Source organism: Leptodactylus fuscus, chromosome 5 (genome assembly GCF_031893055.1).
Source record: "Leptodactylus fuscus isolate aLepFus1 chromosome 5, aLepFus1.hap2, whole genome shotgun sequence".
Classification (NCBI taxonomy): Eukaryota; Metazoa; Chordata; class Amphibia; order Anura; family Leptodactylidae; genus Leptodactylus; species Leptodactylus fuscus.
The window spans coordinates 112,402,737-112,429,018 of NC_134269.1; the positions used below are offsets into that span (position 1 = coordinate 112,402,737).

At 41.7% G+C, this 26,282-nt stretch overlaps 1 protein-coding gene across 1 annotated transcript in view; it reads left to right on the forward strand.

Moving 5' to 3' along the window:
* The window catches only part of SEMA3A (semaphorin 3A), a 201,565-nt gene that overhangs the window by 111,253 nt on the left and 64,030 nt on the right, over positions 1-26,282 (forward strand). The window contains exon 4 of the mRNA XM_075274048.1: positions 2,686-2,805. Coding sequence (XP_075130149.1) covers positions 2,686-2,805 — 120 coding nt within the window. The remainder of the gene's footprint in view (positions 1-2,685; positions 2,806-26,282) is intronic.

Genomic DNA, 26,282 nt, shown 5'->3' on the forward strand with positions numbered 1-26,282 from the left:
GTGCCGAGTGTGCATCAGATGTGTAGTTGAGCAAAACTGACTCAGCACTGCTAAGTATGCATTCGCATAGGAATGCATTGGCCAGCCTTCGGCCAATCAGCGCTGGCTCTGCCGGAGGAGGCGGAGTCTAAGGTCGGACCTGAATGGAGACTGGTGTGGAGCGACCTTAGACTCCGCCTCCTCCAGCAGAGCCAGCGCTGATTGGCCGAATTCCGTACTCTGGCCAATCAGCACTGGCTAATGCATTGTATTGGCTTGATGAAGCAGTGCTGAATGTGTGTGCTTAGCACACACATTCAGCTCTACTTCATCGGGCTAATAGAATGCATTGGCCAATCAGCGCTGGCCAATGCATTCTATTAGCGTGAACTGAGTTTGCACAGGGGTTCTAGTGCACCCTCGGCTCTGCTACATCAGATTGCTACATCTGATGTAGCAGTGCCGAGTGTGCATCAGATGTGTAGTTGAGCAAAACTGACTCAGCACTGCTAAGTCTCTGCATTCGCATAGGAATGCATTGGCCAGCCTTCGGCCAATCAGCGCTGGCTCTGCCGGAGGAGGCGGAGTCTAAGGTCGGACCTGAATGGAGACTGGTGTGGAGCGATCTTAGACTCCGCCTCCTCCAGCAGAGCCAGCGCTGATTGGTCGAGTTCCGTACTCTGGCCAATCAGCGCTGGCCAATGCATTCTATTAGCCCGATGAAGTAGAGCTGAATGTGTGTGCTTAGCACACACATTCAGCTCTACTTCATCAGGCTAATAGAATACATTGGCCAATCAGCGCTGGCCAATGCATTCTATTAGCTTGATGAAGCAGAGTGTGCACAAGGGTTCAAGCGCACCCTCGGCTCTGATGTAGCAGAGCTGAGGGTGCACAAGGGTTCAAGTGCACCCTCGGCTCTCCTACATCAGAGCCGAGGGTGCGCTTGAACCCTTGTGCAGCCTCGGCTCTGCTACATCAGAGCCGAGGGTGCGCTTGAACCCTTGTGCACACTCTGCTTCATCAAGCTAATAGAATGCATTGGCCAGCACTGATTGGCCAGAGTACGGAATTCGGCCAATCAGCGCTGGCCAATGCATCCCTATGGGAAAAAGTTTATCTCACAAAAATCACAATTACACACCCGATAGAGCCCCAAAAAGTTATTTTTAATAACATTCCCCCCTAAATAAAGGTTATCCCTAGCTATCCCTGCCTGTACAGCTATCCCTGTCTCATAGTCACAAAGTTCACATTCTCATATGACCCGGATTTGAAATCCACTATTCGTCTAAAATGGAGGTCACCTGATTTCGGCAGCCAATGACTTTTTCCAATTTTTTTCAATGCCCCCAGTGTCGTAGTTCCTGTCCCACCTCCCCTGCGCTGTTATTGGTGCAAAAAAGGCGCCAGGGAAGGTGGGAGGGGAATCGAATTTTGGCGCACTTTACCACGTGGTGTTCGATTCGATTCGAACATGGCGAACACCCTGATATCCGATCGAACATGTGTTCGATAGAACACTGTTCGCTCATCTCTAATCCTTATCCATGCAGACGTGAAGTAACTACTAGTAGATAGCGGGAGTTACTTACACATTCAACTACAACAACTATAGTGATTTGGTGGAAAATATCCAATGCATATGTGCTGTAGTACTGATAGCAGATCACTTGTAAATCAGCATACAGAATAACTTGGAAGGGCAATGAGCAACATAGCAGTGCAATATTCAGCAAAAAAATCTGGTCAAAATGATCTGGGTGAAGGCTGTTGCATTCACTATTCTCCACAATGCTATAGGTTTTCTAAAGATCCCATTCATTCTATACATCCGTAATGGTCTCACCGCATGCACAGATATATTCTTCTCACCTCTATTGATAATGTCAGAAATACTTTTGACAAGGTTTCTTCTTGTAAAGAGCAGAATGGTGCCTCAGTGGATAGCACTGTTGCCTTGCAGTGCTGGGGACTTGGATTCACGTCTGACCATGGGCAACATCTACTTAAAATGTGTAGATGCTCCCTGTGTTTGATGGGTTTCCTCTGGGTCAAGCCAAAAACATACCGAGATGTACTGGATTCCCATGAAAACTGACCACCAAGTGTTGGAGATGAGTTCCTATATTGAAGCCACTGATTCCCCTGCACCACAATTCACCTTGCATTTTGAGTCCTTTTGTGTGAGAAGGGTATATTAAATGTCCACAAACATGAATGGATAGGTTGAGGATGGACCATTGACCATGTTGAAGTACAGAGGAAACTTATGGGGCCTTTTAGGGCTGCTTGCATGGAGTTTTCTTCAGTTTCCTTCAAGTGCTCCAATTGATATATTATAAACTAATGTCCCATGACATTGTCCCTTGTGGGTATGTGTGAGATACGGATATGTATTATGTACAGTGCTTTAGACGACATGTGTACTATATAGAGAACAGGAAAGAAATTGTAAACGAGAAGCCAATATATGTAATTCTAGCAAGCCTAGTACTTTGTACATACATACATATTTGTGTAATCTCTTTTGACTTATTGTTGGTCGATACAGAAATTTCGACTTCTCATTTATTGCACATTTTACTCTGTCTTATTATTTAGTAATTATTATTGCTTGTTCTAATTTACCATTGTATTATATTATAGAGTATATATAAAATACGAGCAGGCGTACTAATACTGTCTTTCTTCTTATTTCCACAGAAAGAATGTGCAAATTTCATTAAAGTTCTCAAGGCTTACAACCACACTCACTTGTACGCCTGTGGAACTGGAGCTTTTCACCCTGTCTGTACCTATATTGATATTGGCCGCTATCCTGAGGTAAATTATAAAATTTGTTTTTCCAATATGTCAGGCTGATGTTACTGAATGTGGCAGACCATTAGCTAATTGTGTCATCACCATCACAGACTCCAGTCTTGGATACAGCTGCCATCTTATTCAAGCATAGGGAAATGATGTATGGACTGATATAAATACATAAACAGAGCCACTCCTGCACAAGTATACATTTTATACATTCATAACCTCTTTATGGAAACCATGAAAGCTATTATTCCCTTATGTTGAATTAAACATGATGGTTTTCACCAAGAATGTAAAACTTCCATGCATAGTTTATTTAAACTTTTAAAATACTTTGGTTGCGTCTCAGAATTCTTTATTCACATCTTCAGAGAAAAGTGATGTGGATTCCATTTAGGAAAAAAAATGTAAAAATAGTTGCCAGGGTAGTTTTTAGGATGCCTGGTGCTATCCTCTTGTCATCACATTACTTAACCAAGAGTACACACTGGATTTTGAGAGATTGCAACTACAGTCAGAAAAGTGCCTATAAGTTGCCATTAATCTTAGAAAAAAGGGTCAACTGGAAATGATCCAGAGCTGGATTAAGAATAGAAAGCAGGCTTGGCATAAAGTAAACCATACCAACCGACTGTGAAGAACACGGAACACATTTTTGCTTTAGCCTAACTTTCCACATAGGACTTGATCATTCACTCATCAGCTTGTAATTCTGTCTGTTCATTGGCAGGGGCTCAAACTTTAAGCAGGAATAGGGGAGGGGAAGGTGCAATGTATAGATGATTTGAGACTGTGCTTCTATATTTTATTAAAAACAGGAATGAGATATGGGCTATTTTACAACTGTTTGGCAGGTCTGCCCACATAAGATACCAGACTCTAAAGCCCAGGACCTCTAGTAAATGCCTGCGCTGGCCAATGAGGGACATAAAGTAGGCAATGTTACTAGAAACTGATGTGGAGAGAGGGAATTCTCTAATGTGACATTCTGTTTCATTATTTTTGTATTTAGAATTATTTATACTGTAATATAGCCAGTATATGACATTAAAAACATCTCTAACTCATACGAAATTGGGGAGGTCATAGTTACCCAGAATACCCTGACTCGCTTTTCTGCTGGATGGTGACATTGAAAGACACCTTTTTAAATAAATGCAAAATCAGTTGCACATGGGGTAAAACACTTGGCTTCCTCTGTTGTTCTGCTCTTTATTTACAAACAGTTAGTATGTGACCCCCCCCCCCCCACAGCCAATGAGTAGGCACAGCACTTATGTACAATACTACTGACCTCTCTGGTTAATGATGGGAGCCATGATCATAGTAGTATAGTATGTGATATCTGTGGCCACTGATTGGTCATGGACCTACTGTGCTACTAAACAGGTTTGACTTTGAGGCACCACAAAGGGCACTGTCTAAGCATATTTCTGGCTATACACACCTTAACCCCCATGAAGGAATCTGGACTTTGCTGTGGAGAATCTGGTAGGGGTGTTCCCCGTGTTAGTAGCAGCTGACCAGGCAGGTTAGGAACTGTGGCACATCATAGAATCAGGCAAAATGCAAAAATGAGGAAACAAAGATCAGACATGTTGAATTTCAATATGCCTTATCCTATAAGCCAGTAAAGCTGCTTTCTTCAGTATTTCCACTGAGAATACATGCATTCTTGGCCAAGAACAGCAAGCATTTCTACAGGTGTTCAGGGGTAAATAGCTATTGAGCAAGCAAATATTTGTTTGCTGCCTAATGTTCATGAGCATCACAATCAGAACTACCAAGAGCACACCTAGAACACAATAAGATGTGTGTAGCGCTCTCTGACAGGGAAAAGTCTTGTTGCTTCTAGCTGGTTAAATGGACCACATTTTAGTTCGGAGAATGGCTGCTTGATTTAAAAAAAAAATACTTATTCCTATGTGAATGAGTTGAGAATACATCAGGGATTTCTCTGAAGTGGCTGAGTATCTCAGCAAGATTGTCCTTTCGCCTAATACTCCTCCCATTGATGTAATTGGAGCTGTCCCCACCACCTTTCCAGAAAGAGGAAGACTTTAGAGGAAACTCCCCACCCCAGTACACAAACCCCATGTACTCTAGTCATTTGTATAGAAATAAAAAGCAGAGTTTTGGTTTTTTTTGTTCAAATTAAGTGGCCATTCTCCAAACAAATACTGTGTTCACAGCTCTGAGCACTATAAGGCACTGTGGCAAGGTTAATAAAGTTTTTTTGTGCTGATAAACTCCCTTTAAACCAGTATTAGCAGATAACAATAGTGTATATATGATGTACAACTGCTCTTATATATAATACAGCAGATAAGTGCTTGTATGGTGCCCATTGCATCTTTGTAGATGATTCTGATTAAAGTTCGGAATTAGAATTTTTGCTTAGAGACTTCTAGCATGTATGACAAGACTGTATACAGTACACTAAAGCTTGATAGGTTGTTGTTGAGAGTCACTGTATGCATTGTAAGGAAAAAGTTTAGGAAATTACTATACAAATATCTTCTCTGATTGTGCGATCTATTTTTGTCAGCAGTATAACAAAGGTTTTCTCTATCACTTATAGTTCTCATTCGGTTTATAATAAGCTTGGATATGGCATATGCAGTAGTTTTCCCATTTCAAATGTACACAGTGCACAATGTTATTGCATACTCTCAGAAATTTTAAATAGCATTGGTTGCTTAAAGGGGCTCTATCATTGGGAAACATGATTTTAGATATACTAGTTTTTGAAAAGACCCCCCCCCTTTTTTTTTTTTTTTTACATATTGGTAAAACCGATATGCAAATAAACCTCTCCGTGCACCCTGGGCGTTCCCCAAACCATTGTGCACCCCCCTGCACCATACTTTTGCAACACCCCCTCCATTGCTTGTGCTCCGTGATGCCCTCCTCTTCCATAGTTATAACCACCTCGATTGTCTGTAGTCTCGGTCCTGCGCTTTGAAATCTCAGGCATGCACAGTAACACTCCATTCTGAACATTACTGCGCATGCCCGAATGCCATTTTATTGTAGCTACCTATAGAACAGTATACTGAGCAGTTCTATAGGTAGCTACAAGAAAATGGAACTCGGGCATGTGCAGTAGAGCTCAGAATGGATGTGCAGTAGAGCTCAGAATGGAGCGTTACTGTGTATACCCGAGATTTCAAAGTGCAGGATCGAGACTACAGACAATAGAGGTGGTTACAGCTATGGAGGAGGAGGGCATCACAGGACAAACAAAGGAGGGGATGTTACAAAGGTATGACGCAGGGGTGTGCACGATGGCTTGCGGAACGCCCAGGGCGCATGAAGAGGTTCATTTACATATCAGTTTTATCAATATGTAAAAAAAAATTAAAAAAAAGGTGTTTTTTTTTTCTTCAAAATCTACTAGCAGCACTTTTTAAAGGCTATTCAGGAATATCACTATCTAAAATGACAATTATCCAATGATAGAGCCCCTTTAATGCCTTACAAACCCAAGTAACGTCAGTGCATGAGTAGATGGCATACACTCCTTTTAGAAAGTCTGCAATATTCATTATTCTGCAGTTTCTAGTTCCATATTCTTGTGCTGGATATTTATTGAAATGTAATTTAGCATATTGTATTTATTGCAAGTTTCCCAAGATATCCATGGACACGTCTTTCTGTGACCAAATGACAACATGTTAATAAGATGAATTGTTTGCACATTCACATGACTTCTACATCTTCTCCCCTTTCTGCTAAAGAGCACATAAGCCATAAAGTAAAACTTTGCCTCTTATGGAATATCTCCTTGGAATGTAGACTTTTGTGCTTTACCTGTCCCCTCAGGCCTCTAATCCATAGTAATAACCAACAGGAAATTCCTTCTCTAAAGTACAGTTTTTTTCTGACAGTGTTAGGAGAGGGTCACATTGTATAGTAGTTGGGGGATATAGGTTAATTGTTGTTGTTTTTAAAAATACTATATTTTTTATATTATCTAATTAAAAATCTGTCCAAGAAATAAAGACATGTATGTGGAGGATAGAGATGCAATAAATGTGTAACTTCAACCTTGCATTTATGTCAGATTTACCAGACTTGTTGGAATATTTGCTAAAGAGGTAGTTAGAGCTGGTTTTCTCTCTTTACATTTTAATAAAATATACAGTATTACCTCACTTAATTTCAATTCTCTGCAACTGCAGCAGTTTATATAGAGTTAAAATATTCTATAGTTTACAGTCCTGCTACAATACAAGCATTTGCAAAGTGTTTAACAATAGAGGAAAGTTGGAGACTTTTCATAATTTTCTTAAAAAATATTTATCTGTCTGCATAACCTGCTCAAAAGGCATCTATATTCCTGTATGCCAGCACATAAAGTCCTCACAGCTCCAAGTAACTGTGTCATGAGGTTTAGAACCTCTTTTTCTCCTTTACATGTAACATTAGTGATCCAGCACCTGTAGAAAGTCATGTGCATGAGCCCTTATAATAAAAATCTGCATCAAATCTGACCTTTTACACGTCAGAAGCGCGGCATCTTCACTATCTTAATATTATTTATTCATTTATATAACACCATTAATTTCGTGGTACTGTACATTTGAGGGTTTCCATACAGTACAGAAAATACACAAAAAAGTACAATACCTACAGTAACCAACTGAGATTGAGGGCCCATCAACTATGACTTTCTATAAAGTCACAAAATTGCTGCATACTCACTTCAGTCAGTGGGAGTAACATTTCAGGATGGACTTCCTGCAGCGCTTTAGGGTGCATTCACACTGAGTAAACGCTAGCTTATTCTGAACGTAAAACACGTTCAGAATAAGCGGCGTCTAAAGCAGCTCCATTCATCTCTATGGGAGCCGGTATACGAGCGCTCTCCATAGAAATGAATGGGCTGCTTCTTCCACTACGAGCAGTCCCATTGAAGTGAATGGGAAGTGCCGGCGTATACGGCAAGCTCTGCTCATGCCGTCCCGTACACGCCGGCACTTCCCATTCACTTCAATGGGACTGCACGGAGTGAAAGAAGCAGCCCATTCATTTCTATGGGGAGCGCTCGTATGCCGGCTCCCATAGAGATGAATGGAGCTGCTTTAGACGCCGCTTATTCTGAACGTGTTTTACGTTCAGAATAAGCTAGCGTTTACTCAGTGTGAATGTACCCTTAGACAGAAAGTTTGCAGAGTTTTTCTCCGTGACCTTTCTGTTACAATTATATCTATGGGGAAACCACTGGCGTTTCCATAGATACAATTGACATGCTGCGATATCCAAAACTGTGCCGGTTTTGGAAATCGTGGCGTGTCTGCACCGTGGTTTTTACTGCAAAGTGGGCATGGGATTCACTTGAATCTCATCCACTTTGCATGTACTGTAAAACATCACGATTTTGCCATGGGCAAATTGCAGCATTTTTTGCTGTGGCCCGCTACATGGGGTCATAGCCTTAGGGTGAATTCACACTGAGTAAACGCTAGCTTATTCTGAACGTAAAACACGTTCAGAATAAGCAGCGTCTAAAGCAGCTCCATTCATTTCTATGGGAGCAGGGATACGAGCGCTCCCCATAGAAATGAATGGGCTGCTTCTTTCACTCCGTGCAGTCCCATTGAAGTGAATGGGGAGTGCCGGCGTATACGGCAAGCTCTGCTCATGCCGGAGCGTACACGCCGGCACTCCCCATTCACTTCAATGGGACTGCACGGAGTGAAAGAAGCAGCCCATTCATTTCTATGGGGAGCGCTCGTATCCCCGCTCCCATAGAAATGAATGGAGCTGCTTTAGACGCCGCTTATTCTGAACGTGTTTTACGTTCAGAATAAGCTAGCGTTTACTCAGTGTGAATGCACCCTTAGAGAGGATAGTGAATCTTATTCTGTGTATCTAGACATTTTCATGTTTTACTATAGACTTTAACATGAAATTTTGAACATTGCAACTTAAATTAGCAAAATCATTGGGTTAAATTCATGGATTTATATGTATTCTTTATTTATTTATTTATTTATTTTAAACATATTGCAAATATGCATCTTCTAATTTTCCAAATGACATTATATATAGAAGCAAAACTATAATTCCAAGCTTTTTTTCTTTTAATAGAACAACCAGTAAAGATTTTCTAAGTTGTATTACAAAGAACAAAAAGAATGATTGCAGGGATAGTTAATTATTAGGGAATTTTTTTTTGACATCTATCAAGATTTCCAGTCATAGCAATAATTTTCTATGTGACAGATTAAAAAAAATCTTCATAATATATTTCTCCAAGGTCCTGCTTAAATCATTACATAGCAATTAATCACTTGTTCCTTTCAGCTGTCATTTAGTGTATTCAGTTTTGCCCAAGCATATTTCATAATTATACATTAGTGTTTTTTCAATCTATTTATGTCTAAGTGACAGATATACAAGTCAGTAATTATGTTGGAGCTGCTCTTTAAATGCCACTGTTCATGCTTTCACATGCAGCAAATAGAAGTTTAGAATTGCCAGAAAATACAGAGGAAATTTGTCTGCTTTCCATCTTTTGTACATGCATTTACTACAGTATACACTTTACTTTTTAGAGCATTCTTAGCTATAACTGAGCTGTTCAATTCTTCTTTAAGGGCCCATTCACACGGAGTAAACGCGTGTGTATTTTGACAAAATACACGTGTAAAAAGTACACGTGTAAAAATAAGACTCCCATTGACTTCAATGACATTTTACACATGTATTTTGATATGTATTTTGATGAATTTTTTTACACGTGTAAAAAAAATGTCATTGAAGTCAAAATACACGGGCCCTAACAAGAAAACAAATGCATCCAAAGTCCTTCATTGCAAAGGCTCTATATATTACAAGAAGCATACTATTGTATGCAGTGTTGGTTTTCGGTCTTAGGCCCAGAACTTTTATAAATATATAAAAAACTATGTAAACTACAGAAAACAATCCTTATTTAGTGCTAGTGATATATATATATATATATATATATATATATATATATATATATATGTGTTTTTTTTATCACCTGCTCTAACACAGTATATTGACAGATAATTGGCTTGCCACATCACTAGTAGTGATTGTAATTTGTCAAAAGACCAGCACAGTTCAGTATAGTAGCCACCTGGCATGCAAGTCAGCACCATTGCCATATTGATGACTATTAATTGATGGCTGATTGGTGGTAGCTGTATACCTGTATTTGTGGAAAACTTGCAGACCTGTTTGGCCATTTAACAATCTACTAACACTAAGGTTTTAACCTTATTTTGGACATCTCTCCAACCTGAACTTTTTCATATAGGGGCGTAATTGTGAGACTTTAATATTTGGATATATTTAGAGACTGATAATCCGCTTAAAGGGACTTTCCAGGCAAAATTGGACAACCCTTTTACCTTTTAAATAAGCCCGGGGCAGTGAAAAAAATAAAACAAATGTATACTCACCTGTCCCCAATGCTCCGGTGTCCTCCCGATGCAACACTGTTCTTCTGCTCCAGGGGCTTCTCTCTTGTCTGTTCCCGAGTTCCGATTAAGCCGTTGATTTGGCCTCCAGTGGTCATGTGACCACTGAGGCCAATCAGAGTCCTCAGGAAGAGACTTATGATGTCACAGGTAGTGACATTGCATGCCCTAGGCTGATTGGCTTCAGCGATCATGTGACCGCTGAGGCCAATGAGTGGCTTCAGTGGAACTCCAGAAGAGACTCATTGAGTAGAAGGACCAGAACGCACTGGGAGGACATCAAAGCATTGGAGAAAGGTGAGTATACTTTTTTTTTTTTTCCACAGCCCCTGGCTGATTTAAAAGTTAAAGGGGTTGTACAATTTTGCCTGGACAACCCCTTTAATTCACTTCTAAGTGAAACTGCTCAGCTGAATACTAAACATATGAGACAAAGAAATTATTATTTATTTATTTTTTACCATGTAGCATTTACTATAATCGAGCCAAGTATAAAACAGACTGTTAGGATCGGGTCTCGCAGGGTTCCATCATGGCGCACAGCGCCACCTGCGGGTCAATCCGACTCTTGCCCTCGGGCTCATGCAGTGAGGCGACTGGAGTCTAAGTGCCCTTTCTCCCCAACTGAGCATGCTCGGACCTTTTGGAGCCGCTCACAGCCTAAGTGCCAGTTCTCCCCGACTGAGCATGAGCGGTGAGGTCATGGCCACCGCCCCTATTGGGCGGGGACTTCCATTTAAAAAGAGTGAGTCGACGCCCGCCTGGGCTCACACTTTGTCTGAAATTGCTAGTCCTGATGACAGTGGTCCCAGGGAGAGTCTCCAGGATCTAGGCAGGTTGCAGTGTAGGGTGCTATCAGATAGACCTGTAAATCCTGAATGACTGACAGCTCTACACCAAGGCCCGGAGCAATAGACATTGTTCCAGCCTGTGGAGCTGCAGCAGGTGTGGTTTCCCAGGTAGCCGTGCTCGCCCTGTCTGGCACTGTTCGAAGTTCCTAGCTGTGTGCAGGAGATCTCCTAGCTACTGCAAGGACCTAGGTGTTTGCCCACTCCTAGCTGTGTGCAGGAGCACCCCTAGCTACTGCAGGGGATTATGTTTGTCGCTGACCTGGGGTGAGTGTTAACCCTGGGCAGCTGTTTTGTGTTTGTTTACAGTCCGTTTACATTGGGAGCTGCACTGTCATTCACTCAGTGAAATTAACTGGTGAACTTGTGTTGTTCCCAGTTCACACTGTGCTGTACTGTTGCACACAGACATACAGCCGCCCATAGGGCCTGTGGACCTCGCTGCAGTGCCTTTGCAGCCCAAGAGGTTCTGCGGTTTCAAAATATTATTTTTGTATATATACCCAGAACCATAACACAGACACACATCCAAATCTATACATTTGAGAAGTAGCTGAGATATGTTTCCAACCCAATAATCTTTTAGCACCTGCTTGACTATGTCCTGTGTTCTTTACTCTGAAATATATACCATTGTAATTATACATTTAACATTACAGCTATAAATAATGCACACATGTGTAAAGAATAGACCTGTCAAGAGCAAAATAATAGCATAGGAACACCTCTGCATGCTACATCTCATCTTACATGGCCTTGCATGCTGCTTACATGCATAGACAGGTGCATATGAGCATAGGAATAATCTCCTAATCTTTTCTAGTTTTAGAAAATGTAATCCTTAATCATTCCTCTATAGAGATAGGCTATATCTTGCTCAGAATAACACAGCAAATAGTACAATTGGATATGGTGCAATGACATTAAAGTCGATAAAAAGAAGAACAGAGACAGTTGAACTCGGACTAATGACTTTCTTTGCAATCCAGATGAGCCGCTTGCTGAGTGTTTGATCAATACCGCACATAATCCAATTTTAGGCTGCGGTAGAGACTGTGATTATAGCAGAATGGTTATAGAAAAAAAAAGTTACAGAGCATTCTCATTGTGTAATACCTTCATGTAGACAGAACTGGAGGAAAAGTGTATCTAAGACTTGTTATAGCAAATTGTTCTTTCAATAATGAATGGATAGGGATCTTTTGATTAACACAATCTGCTATTCAGCCTAATACAATGTGTGAGAAACTATCTGTGTATGTATCTGACAAATTGAAATGCGTGGTATCACGTTAAAGGGAGCTTGTCATCTGAGGGCAGTAGGAGTTAGTAACAGGGGCATGGCACATCTGCTGCAGTAGTATCTCTACATACTGCTTGAGGCAAGTACACGTTTTGAGTTTGTGGATATATGTAAAAACCAACAAATAGATGCTGTCATGCTAGAAAGTAATAAGAAGAGATGGGTGATTCCCTCAGAATACAGTGCTATACAGTGTATAGCATTCGGCCAATCAATGCTGGTTCTGCAGGATGAGTAAGGGCCGTTTCACATTAGTGCTTGCCTCCCATCCGGAAGGAGTCTGCAGGAGGACCCCCCCCCCCCCCTGAATGAAATATAAGCGCAACTGCAAGTGCTGTGCAGTTAAAGCGCACGGACCCCATAGACTATAATGGGGTCCGTGTGCTTGCCGCACACTGCCCACACTAATCATTTGTGCGGGCAGTGCACTTCGAACTCACGGACCCGTTATAGTCTATTGGGTCCGTGTTCTTTAACTGAACAGCGCTCCTCCTAAACACTCTCCTCCTGCTACTCGTGGACTTGGTGACTCTCCTTTAGTCGAATAGTGGTTTCTCCTGAAACGAGCATTTTTTCCCATAGACTATAATGTGATTCGATATTCGATCAAGTAGTCAAATATTGAGGCTCTACTCGAAACGAATATCGAATCTCGAATATTTCACTATTCGCTCATATCTAATAATCTCCTCTTAAGTAACCAAGAACCCTTGCTTTGATACTGTGCCCTAGTTATAATGACTGATAAATACATGTCCCACCTTCAAGACCCTCCTCTATCTCTTGAATGGTATACAGTTCAAAGGCAGGGAATGAAATGAAAATGAATAAGAGGGTTGCACGTAGGTACGTCTTTCCATTCACTGGTATGTGAGTATAGTTCTATTGGGCTGGCTGTTTAGCTGTTTTCGGAAGCCCCATACAAGTAAGTGGTAAAACTTTCACAGCCCTCTCTCATTCACTTACAGCTGTGAAGGGGTGCTATTCTTGAGATAAATGTGGGTCCCAAAGGAGGACATAGGATATAGCCATATATGCCAAGACTTAAAATATCCCTTTAATAATGAGAACATATAATTGCTAAAAAGCATGTGGCCATCACTAGCTGTGTATAGAAGGATTATTTGTTCTGTGCATGTGATAGGAAGATTTTTGTCAGTTTGAATTCTGGAAGTGCAATGTTATTCATAGCACATGTCCATATTTTCATCTCAGGAGGAATCTGGCTCATGTTTTCTGCTAAATTTGACCTTCGTTCAAAGAGAAGACATAGCCTAGAAGTAGATCTTAGAGACCACACAGTATAGCACACAACAGCAAACTTTTACTTATAAATGTGAAGCTGGTCTTGGATGCACATGCTTCCGCCAGACAGAGATTTTCAACTTTTAAACTTTCTATTATGCTTTTAGTTTGGAGGAGAAATTCAGTGCATTAAAGCTAAGATAGTATTCTCATTCACCGTGAAAGCTACATTTTATTTGGTCACATTAATCATGGTCTCACATTGCTGTGACTAAGAACCTACCTGAAACATGTAAGAAAGTCTATGCTCCATCATGTGAATGAATAGAGATGTGTCTTCAAGGTAAATGATCATTCCGATACTTGCTGAGATTTCTCTGATCTCTAACAGTGTGTCTCCTTGTCTTATGTGAGTTAATATTCCCAAATATTTGTACTGTGATGATGTACAATATATAAGATGCATTTGCATGGTCCTAATGATTAAGAACCAGAAGATTGTGAGATCCTGCATTTCCATCTGCTGTAGGTCCTACTTGGTATCTCAGTGGGTATGTGTGCAATCTGATTATAAGTCAGGGGTAGGGTTGATGGATCGGCAAAGATCGGATCCCGATCGGCGATCGAACATAGTTCACGATCGGGATCGGCTGGAACATGATCGAAAATTGGAGTTTAAAAACAATCCTGAAACCTCATGATCGGCTCAACCCCACTCCATAAACATAAAGTAACTAGGGTTGAGTAATCGGGAAATATCGGATCCCGATCGGCGATCGAGCATATTTCACGATCGGGATTGGCTGGAACATGATTGTAAATCGGATTTTAAAAATGATCCTGAAATCTCAAGGTCAGCTCAACCCTACTCCATAAACATAAAGTAACTAGGGTTGAGCGATCGGAATAGATTGGATCCCCATATTTCACGACCGGGATCAGATGGAACATGATCGAAAATCGGATTTTAAAAACAATCCTGAAATCTCAAGATCGGCTCAACCCTAGTTAGGGGCATAGCTGGGGGAACATACTATATTTGGTGGAGCAGGTGCCCTAGCTGTTGGGTGCCAACAAAGTGTAAGGTGAACAAATTGAATTAAGGGACACCTAGATACAATATTTATGCCATGGCCACTGGTCGCTGCTGTAAAATAGAAGTGTAACTAGTAGAGATGAGCGAGTACTATTCGATCGAATACCTCACGGCCATAGGTATTCATGTAAGCGGCCAAACACCAAGGGGTTAAACGTATCGAATATTCGATGTGCTTAACCCCTTTGTGTTCGGCCGCTTATACGAATACCTATGGCCGGGAGGTATTTGATCGAATAGTACTCCCTCATCTCTAGTAACTTGTACAACACTGTAACTCTCCCTGCACTTACCATTTCATTCTACATATATGATGCCTCTATACTACCTTTCAACAATTTTGCTGCTGTCTTATTTCCAAAATATCTTTTTGACCTTTGCAGATACCAAAGTTAGGGCACTGCACCTCCTATAGCCCTTAAAGCTATACTACTAACCAACCAAAACTTATCCACATGTGTATGATTAAGAAATATAGAAAAAAAAAATCCAAGACATTTGTAAGAAATATTTTGTTTAAAGATAGAATAAACCCATACATCAGAAATATCAGGTACTAAAGTACAATGATGTGTTACATATTGACAGTCAAAATCCATTCACCAGATCCCTTTTTCCACTTATTTGTAGATTATAGTCTCTTTCTTCTACACATAAAGTCAGATCATTTAGAAATATAGAACTGCAGTCCTAACATAACTGCAGCCTAAATAATTCCAATTGTTGGGAAAGGTGAGGATAGCACGTGAAATGTATCAGGTTTGATAAAGCACTCAGGAAGCCGATAATAACCCTGTTCCTGTGTGGTTCACATTTTCAAATAGTCAAATAAAAAAGCATGGCAAAAGTAAATATGTAGCATATGTATTATGTGAATGGGTGTGTTACCTCCAGCCCTACCTATTGAATTTCCCTGCCCCTAGGGAAGAATAAATCATCAATGAACTTACCTAATTCCATCAGATTTCTGTTAGCCATATTCTTCTTTACAGGTTGAAAATGAATTAATCCTGGTGATATGTACATATGTGTATAAGCTCTGGATTTAGAGTAGGTGATTATAAAGTGCTAAGCAAGCAAGAACAACATAACACGTCTTCAAGTAATGTATGCATAAAATAAAAAAAAAATCAATTCCTTATTTAGTTATTGTTCTAGGCTGTATGCTGAGTGCCCTTGTACATTACATCACCAATGTCAGTATATTCTATACAACTGACCCATACACATTGCTATCTATCTATCTATCTATCTAGAAAATGGAAAAATGGCAGCACTCCAATATTTAGAAAAGGTGTGGATTTATTCCAAGCAGCGACGTTTCGGTTCTTATCTGAACCTTTCTCAAGCTTGAGAAAGGTTCAGATAAGAACCGAAACGTCGCTGCTTGGAATAAATCCACACCTTTTCTAAATATTGGAGTGCTGCCATTTTTTCCATTTTCTATATAAAGTTGAAGATTAGCCACCTTCCAGTTTGGCTTTGCACCCGGTTTGTATGCTGTGCTGCAATAACAATTATAGGACAGTTTCACATAGTTGCAATACACTGTCTACCAATAAGTATTTGGACACCTGTGGTAGAATAGAAAAACAACATTTATTCATATTCAATAGTTGGTAGAACCCAGCAGATGCTTCCTTACGAATGGTATTGATCGACACAATACCCGGATGCCCGTTGATACTCCTGGTGTATGTGAGCCATCGGTTGGGTGCGGTTTCTCTGGCCAGCACTCGTCGGTCTCTATTTCCCAGTATCGGGGGGTCTGCCGACTCGGGCCACATTCCGACAATCACCAGTCACCTTCCACTTTTTTTAAATCACATAGGCCACTGTCGCTTTTGGGTGATTCAGTTCGCATGCTATGTCCCTTAAGGATCGACCATTTCTGTTGTACCCCACAATTACCACTTTCTCAAAATCAGACATCTCTGCACTTTGTGGCATCTTGCAAGTGGCTAATGCCAATGTTCTTTCCTATTTAATGGCAGAAGTTGTGACATACAACACGACTGCAGATATCTTCATTTGCATGGGTGTTCAAATACTTATTGGTAGACAGTGTATAGGTGATTTTTAACTCTTGTATTTTGGCCTCGAATCATAGCACAACTGTGGGTCTGATCACCTAATCTAACAGCTTCCAAGATCTGAGATTTGTAGTTGTATGCATGTTAAAAATTGGACTTATGGGGGACTTATGGTGATCTTCAATAGGACAATTAATAAATTTGCTTTTCTCACAACCTTTAAAAACATTTATTGACATTAGTATGATCAAACAGCATCTTTTCTTATATATTTTATATTACTTTTAATTCATTTATTTTACATTTGTATAAAATGTATGTACGAATATATTATTATTAACAAATGCATCCTGTATAGTAACCTCCTAACAGGGATACAAGCAAATTGAAATAAATGTATAAGTGCAAAGGGAATTGCCTATAAAAATATTTTGTAGGAACTCTTGATCAAATCCTGTATTAATGTGATGAATAAAACTCTCAAAGTTTGGGAGTGTTGAAAATAGAAATGTAAAAATTAAACTATAAGCTAATAAAATTATTCTTTCCGTTTTTGAATATAGTTTTTTTAGGGAAAAAAATGAAATTTTACTTACAACAGTTACACAAAATACTAAGTATTAAATATTTTTCATTCATATATTCATACATCCATATAGTGTTTTGATTTATGGTGACTATGAGACTATAAACTCTTTTAATATGGCTACGTTATTAGAAATCCCTTACTGCACTTAGTAAGCCTCAAATTCTTCCAGCAATTTTTAGGCCTTAACCTTCCACTTTGGCAGTCTAGTATTTCCCTGTGGTTTACCATCAAAGTGCTAGTATTGCCTATTGGTTTTATTTTTCAGACTATACAGTGCCAGCAGACTTAAACAAGTCAAATATACTTTAGCAAATAATTTTGCGTATTTTACAAGGCAGACAAAGGCTCTTGTTCATAAGAAATCAAGAGGCCTTCAGGATTTTTCGATATTCAATGAGATTAAAGATACATATGAGAATAGAACATGTGCCAGACAGTAAAGCGGCTTGTTTTTTACCAGATATGATAGAAGTAGCAGTGGTAAGGAATAGAGATGAGCGAACACTAAAATGTTCGAGGTTCGAAATTCGATTCGAACAGCCGCTCACTGTTCGAGTGTTCGAATGGGTTTCGAACCCCATTATAGTCTATGGGGAACATAAACTCGTTAAGGGGGAAACCCAAATTCGTGTCTGGAGGGTCACCAAGTCCACTATGACACCCCAGGAAATGATACCAACACCCTGGAATGACACTGGGACAGCAGGGGAAGCATGTCTGGGGGCATAAAAGTCACTTTATTTCATGGAAATCCCTGTCAGTTTGCGATTTTCGCAAGCTAACTTTTCCCCATAGAAATGCATTGGCCAGTGCTGATTGGCCAGAGTACGGAACTCGACCAATCAGCGCTGGCTCTGCTGGAGGAGGCGGAGTCTAAGATAGCTCCACACCAGTCTCCATTCAGGTCCGACCTTAGACTCCGCCTCCTCCGGCAGAGCCAGCGCTGATTGGCCGAAGGCTGGCCAATGCATTCCTATGCGAATGCAGACTTAGCAGTGCTGAGTCAGTTTTGCTCAACTACACATCTGATGCACACTCGGCACTGCTACATCAGATGTAGCAATCTGATGTAGCAGAGCCGAGGGTGCACTAGAACCCCTGTGCAAACTCAGTTCACGCTAATAGAATGCATTGGCCAGCGCTGATTGGCCAATGCATTCTATTAGCCCGATGAAGTAGAGCTGAATGTGTGTGCTAAGCACACACATTCAGCACTGCTTCATCAAGCCAATACAATGCATTAGCCAGTGCTGATTGGCCAGAGTACGGAATTCGGCCAATCAGCGCTGGCCAATGCATTCTATTAGCCCGATGAAGTAGAGCTGAATGTGTGTGCTAAGCACACACATTCAGCACTGCTTCATCAAGCCAATACAATGCATTAGCCAGTGCTGATTGGCCAGAGTACGGAATTCGGCCAATCAGCGCTGGCTCTGCTGGAGGAGGCGGAGTCTAAGGTCGCTCCACACCAGTCTCCATTCAGGTCCGACCTTAGACTCCGCCTCCTCCGGCAGAGCCAGCGCTGATTGGCCGAAGGCTGGCCAATGCATTCCTATGCGAATGCAGACTTAGCAGTGCTGAGTCAGTTTTGCTCAACTACACATCTGATGCACACTCGGCACTGCTACATCAGATGTAGCAATCTGATGTAGCAGAGCCGAGGGTGCACTAGAACCCCTGTGCAAACTCAGTTCACGCTAATAGAATGCATTGGCCAGCGCTGATTGGCCAATGCATTCTATTAGCCCGATGAAGTAGAGCTGAATGTGTGTGCTAAGCACACACATTCAGCACTGCTTCATCAAGCCAATACAATGCATTAGCCAGTGCTGATTGGCCAGAGTACGGAATTCGGCCAATCAGCGCTGGCCAATGCATTCTATTAGCCCGATGAAGTAGAGCTGAATGTGTGTGCTAAGCACACACATTCAGCACTGCTTCATCAAGCCAATACAATGCATTAGCCAGTGCTGATTGGCCAGAGTACGGAATTCGGCCAATCAGCGCTGGCTCTGCTGGAGGAGGCGGAGTCTAAGGTCGCTCCACACCAGTCTCCATTCAGGTCCGACCTTAGACTCCGCCTCCTCCGGCAGAGCCAGCGCTGATTGGCCGAAGGCTGGCCAATGCATTCCTATGCGAATGCAGACTTAGCAGTGCTGAGTCAGTTTTGCTCAACTACACATCTGATGCACACTCGGCACTGCTACATCAGATGTAGCAATCTGATGTAGCAGAGCCGAGGGTGCACTAGAACCCCTGTGCAAACTCAGTTCACGCTAATAGAATGCATTGGCCAGCGCTGATTGGCCAATGCATTCTATTAGCCCGATGAAGTAGAGCTGAATGTGTGTGCTAAGCACACACATTCAGCACTGCTTCATCAAGCCAATACAATGCATTAGCCAGTGCTGATTGGCCAGAGTACGGAATTCGGCCAATCAGCGCTGGCCAATGCATTCTATTAGCCCGATGAAGTAGAGCTGAATGTGTGTGCTAAGCACACACATTCAGCTCTACTTCATCGGGCTAATAGAATGCATTGGCCAGCGCTGATTGGCCGAATTCCGTACTCTGGCCAATCAGTGCTGGCCAATGCATTCTATTAGCTTGATGAAGCAGAGTGTGCACAAGGGTTCAAGCGCACCCTCGGCTCTGATGTAGGAGAGCCGAGGGTGCACTTGAACCCTTGTGCACCCTCAGCTCTGCTACATCAGAGCCGAGGGTGCGCTTGAACCCTTGTGCACACTCTGCTTCATCAAGCTAATAGAATGCATTGGCCAGCGCTGATTGGCCAATGTATTCTATTAGCCTGATGAAGTAGAGCTGAATGTGTGTGCTAAGCACACACATTCAGCTCTACTTCATCGGGCTAATAGAATGCATTGGCCAGCGCTGATTGGCCAGAGTACGGAACTCGACCAATCAGCGCTGGCTCTGCTGGAGGAGGCGGAGTCTAAGGTCGGACCTGAATGGAGACTGGTGTGGAGCGATCTTAGACTCCGCCTCCTCCAGCAGAGCCAGCGCTGATTGGCCGAATTCCGTACTCTGGCCAATCAGCACTGGCTAATGCATTGTATTGGCGTGATGAAGCAGTGCTGAATGTGTGTGCTTAGCACACACATTCAGCTCTACTTCATCGGGCTAATAGAATGCATTGGCCAGCGCTGATTGGCCGAATTCCGTACTCTGGCCAATCAGTGCTGGCCAATGCATTCTATTAGCTTGATGAAGCAGAGTGTGCACAAGGGTTCAAGCGCACCCTCGGCTCTGATGTAGGAGAGCCGAGGGTGCACTTGAACCCTTGTGCACCCTCAGCTCTGCTACATCAGAGCCGAGGGTGCGCTTGAACCCTTGTGCACACTCTGCTTCATCAAGCTAATAGAATGCATTGGCCAGCGCTGATTGGCCAATGTATTCTATTAGCCTGATGAAGTAGAGCTGAATGTGTGTGCTAAGCACACACATTCAGCTCTACTTCATCGGGCTAATAGAATGCATTGGCCAGCGCTGATTGGCCAGAGTACGGAACTCGACCAATCAGCGCTGGCTCTGCTGGAGGAGGCGGAGTCTAAGATCGCTCCACACCAGTCTCCATTCAGGTCCGACCTTAGACTCCGCCTCCTCCAGCAGAGCCAGCGCTGATTGGCCGAATTCCGTACTCTGGCCAATCAGCACTGGCTAATGCATTGTATTGGCTTGATGAAGCAGTGCTGAATGTGTGTGCTTAGCACACACATTCAGCTCTACTTCATCGGGCTAATAGAATGCATTGGCCAATCAGCGCTGGCCAATGCATTCTATTAGCGTGAACTGAGTTTGCACAGGGGTTCTAGTGCACCCTCGGCTCTGCTACATCAGATTGCTACATCTGATGTAGCAGTGCCGAGTGTGCATCAGATGTGTAGTTGAGCAAAACTGACTCAGCACTGCTAAGTATGCATTCGCATAGGAATGCATTGGCCAGCCTTCGGCCAATCAGCGCTGGCTCTGCCGGAGGAGGCGGAGTCTAAGGTCGGACCTGAATGGAGACTGGTGTGGAGCGACCTTAGACTCCGCCTCCTCCAGCAGAGCCAGCGCTGATTGGCCGAATTCCGTACTCTGGCCAATCAGCACTGGCTAATGCATTGTATTGGCTTGATGAAGCAGTGCTGAATGTGTGTGCTTAGCACACACATTCAGCTCTACTTCATCGGGCTAATAGAATGCATTGGCCAATCAGCGCTGGCCAATGCATTCTATTAGCGTGAACTGAGTTTGCACAGGGGTTCTAGTGCACCCTCGGCTCTGCTACATCAGATTGCTACATCTGATGTAGCAGTGCCGAGTGTGCATCAGATGTGTAGTTGAGCAAAACTGACTCAGCACTGCTAAGTCTCTGCATTCGCATAGGAATGCATTGGCCAGCCTTCGGCCAATCAGCGCTGGCTCTGCCGGAGGAGGCGGAGTCTAAGGTCGGACCTGAATGGAGACTGGTGTGGAGCGATCTTAGACTCCGCCTCCTCCAGCAGAGCCAGCGCTGATTGGTCGAGTTCCGTACTCTGGCCAATCAGCGCTGGCCAATGCATTCTATTAGCCCGATGAAGTAGAGCTGAATGTGTGTGCTTAGCACACACATTCAGCTCTACTTCATCAGGCTAATAGAATACATTGGCCAATCAGCGCTGGCCAATGCATTCTATTAGCTTGATGAAGCAGAGTGTGCACAAGGGTTCAAGCGCACCCTCGGCTCTGATGTAGCAGAGCTGAGGGTGCACAAGGGTTCAAGTGCACCCTCGGCTCTCCTACATCAGAGCCGAGGGTGCGCTTGAACCCTTGTGCAGCCTCGGCTCTGCTACATCAGAGCCGAGGGTGCGCTTGAACCCTTGTGCACACTCTGCTTCATCAAGCTAATAGAATGCATTGGCCAGCACTGATTGGCCAGAGTACGGAATTCGGCCAATCAGCGCTGGCCAATGCATCCCTATGGGAAAAAGTTTATCTCACAAAAATCACAATTACACACCCGATAGAGCCCCAAAAAGTTATTTTTAATAACATTCCCCCCTAAATAAAGGTTATCCCTAGCTATCCCTGCCTGTACAGCTATCCCTGTCTCATAGTCACAAAGTTCACATTCTCATATGACCCGGATTTGAAATCCACTATTCGTCTAAAATGGAGGTCACCTGATTTCGGCAGCCAATGACTTTTTCCAATTTTTTTCAATGCCCCCAGTGTCGTAGTTCCTGTCCCACCTCCCCTGCGCTGTTATTGGTGCAAAAAAGGCGCCAGGGAAGGTGGGAGGGGAATCGAATTTTGGCGCACTTTACCACGTGGTGTTCGATTCGATTCGAACATGGCGAACACCCTGATATCCGATCGAACATGTGTTCGATAGAACACTGTTCGCTCATCTCTAGTAAGGAATAAGTGGGGTATTCACAATCACAACTTTAAAGCTTAGTTTATCCTGTTTTGCACTTGTGTAACAAATTTTATATGACTTTATTATTTTCTAGTTGAATTTATAAAAATAAATAAAAGAGAGTTTCATTTTTGTTGCTTTTTGCCTTTTTCCTGTTCTGTTTTAACTAAACACAATCTTTCAAGAAATTTCTTGTTAGCTTATTGCCAGGCAGATATCTTTGCGGTAGGTGTAGTGTTTATGAGAGGTGATCAGCTAGAAAATAATAGTCCATTGCTGAAGCTTGTAATCTTGTTTGTGAACTCACCCATTTCTTTTGAACTGAAGCTCGGATTACAGAATGGTTTGTTCAGTGCTGGTTGGAATATGTTCAGCAGCTTGAATACAAAAATGAGATCTGAACTAGTGATTGGCTCTCTAAAACTTACAAAGGTAGAAAAACTTTACATTTAAACCATGTCTTTCTTTTTCATTTTATTTATTTATTTATTTATTCATTCATTCATTCATTCATTCATTCATTCTTTTATTACAGTTTGGAAAAATAAAACTAAAATGTAGCTGTGGTGAAGACCAAGCCAAAAGCTGTTGAAATTTTGTATTAAGGAGAACAAAATTATGAGGAATTTAGCAAAGAATTGAGAACACTTAATGAGTGTTATAGTTCACTTATACCTATTTTTCCTAAGGAACCAGTAGAGCATTCTTGACATATGTCCATACCTCTTGTCACCATTCATATGGGAGCAGTTTTGTGTCTGATGGCATCAATTGTGACGTTGGTTGCATGCAGCATTTTTTGTTTTATGGATGCTGGACTGGTATACAACTCTGTCAGCCCAGCTGAAGCTTGAAATAGCTGAACATACACACTTGATATACTCGTACATATATGAATACAACCTAAATAAAGGAATTTTTTTCTGTAGACACTTTGGGGAACCTTAATTGAAAGTTTTTAGCTTTGATAGTACATCTAACAGGGTTCATAAATATTCCTTTTTTTCTTTGGAAGGAAAATATACTTAAACCAGCTAAACCTTATGGTTCTAATATAATAAAATTGTACCCAGCATGTCATGTTACCATACTGCCTGTTTAAGATGCTCACTGTATCCTTGCTGCTCTTTACTTCCTACTTACTGTTGTTCAACACATGCAAAAATATTTGGAGATGCCCATTCAGTCAATCACTGGCTAAGCCTAGACAATACACCTGCATCTAGTGTAGGCAGAGTAGACATCACCAAACATCCTGTGTGTCAGGAGAGACAAGGAAGTAGAGAGTAGAGGGAAGCAAGGCAGTCTCTAAAATAATATATTGTATATACTCGAGTATAAGCCAAGTTTTTCAGCACAGTCAAGCAAGGAAAATATTTTTCTTTTCTTTTCTTTTTTTTTTTTTTTGGGGGGGGGAGGGTGGGGTGTCTAGAATGTATAGAATCTCCCATAAAATAGTGAAAAAAAGAAGCTGAAAAAAATAAAATAACTAAAAGTTCAAAATCACTTCTTTCCCTAGAATACATCTAAAAGTCTAAAATTACTGTGAAACACATACACATTAGGTATCCCTGTGTATGAAAGTGCCTGGTCTATTGAATATAGGGTATCTGCAGTGCTCCTGTTTCGTCGGGAAGGAGTTAATAGGAGCACTGCAGATACCCTATATTCAGCCAGGCTGAATTGCAAGTAGGGGAAAAAAAAACAGTCCTCAAGCTCAGTGAAGGGGCAGAAAAATAACCAAACCACCACCCCCTCCCCTTTCCCAGCACCCAGCAACTACTGCACCCAAAAACTCTGACCATTTTAATTTTTGAATTTTTCCAGTAGGTGCTGCATTTCCCCCAGCCCCCCCCCCCCCCCCCCCAACTCGAGTCAATAGGTTTTCCAAGTTTTTTGTGGTAAAATTAGGGGCCTTGGCTCATATTTGGGTCGGCTTATGCTCAGGTATATATAGTACTTAAAAAGGACCTTTCATGTCCTCGGACACACGTGGTTGTATATACCTCTAGAAAGCCAAAAATGCGCTGTTACTGCCCAGCCATGATACTAAGCTGTGAGGAACACCCCACTTCCCTCGATTGTGTTTGTCCATAGACTAGTACTGGGGGGTGTTCCTCACAGGTTAGCGTCATGGCTGGGTGCTAATGAATGCCCCCTCTGACAGTACAGAGATAAGGACAGTACTGTCAGGAGGGGCGTTCCTCACAGCCCAGCTAGACTGTCAGGAACGCCCTTCTGACAATGAAGAGATATCGTAATGGCACCAATATCTCTTGCCCTGGAGCATGTAACGGGAAAGTGGTATATAAAAGCGGTATATAAAACCGCATGTGCTCCAGGACATGAAAGGTCCTTTTAAAGTATATTTTAATTTCCTTGATAACACCTACCTATGCCTGAATGGAGCCTGGTCTGGTGATATATTATTTCAATATATATCCAAGGTGTCCTTAATCTGTTAACAATCTTGTACAGTTATGTGGCATTTTTCGGGGCTTCAGGATGATTATTATGGTAATCTTTTTGTAAAGATAAGACAACTCTAAAATACTGTATTTCTAGCAGGGAAAAATATCCTTTTTCTTAGCTTTTACATAACATTGTCTCTGGGATCTTTAGTGTATTAGTTTTGATGCATATAATGTATCCCTGTGCAGTGTTTCAGATTTTCACGTAATTGGCCACAACAACACATTAGAACTTGCAGAGCAAGAATATAAAAAAAAGTGTAGCTGGTGAATATGAAACTGTCTGCAAATATCCTCAGTATCCATCCACAAGTTCCTCTTCCAATTATCCTGCATGTTAACCGAACAAGGTTGTCTAGTAAGGTTCTGGAATACCTCATTCAAGGACGTATATTTTCCCAGGGAATCAGCTGTCAACCCAGGCTCCTACTAAACTTGTCATTTCTGAACTTAAACTGATCTCACCTTTCAATGTGAAAGTCTTAAAAACAAATCTTTAGCTAACAAAAATATGGCATGTGTTTTATTTGTTTCCCTCTATTATATCCTACTTTGATAGAAAACAGGAGAACAGTTAAAAGACCATTATGCTAAAAAAGAAAAAAAAAATCATTTTGGATTTAGTTCAGAGTGATGTATGTTTATACGCCTTAAACTGCCTGCAAGTTTACACAGATACTGAAGAAGAGCAAAAAAATAAAGGCAAACACATTTTTGATATTCATTCAATCAAAAACTAAACTATTGAAAACTGTAGTGATAAGTCATGAGTATTTACAAATTTGGAAAATGTTATCGTAAGACTTAGCAAAAAAAGCAGCTTTTTTCCCCCTGCAGTGTTTATCAATACATTTTTTCTTAGGAAGAATGCTTTGGATTCTACAGCCAAAATCAACATGCTGAGTAAAAAAAAATGCACATTTTTGAAATGTAGGTTTTCCACAGTGTGGATGAGATTGTAAGGTATTGTAAAATGCTGCGTTTTTTCTGTTTTCCTTACATGAGCTTTACTTTTTCCCTAAAGGGATTGTCTGGGTAAAAATGTT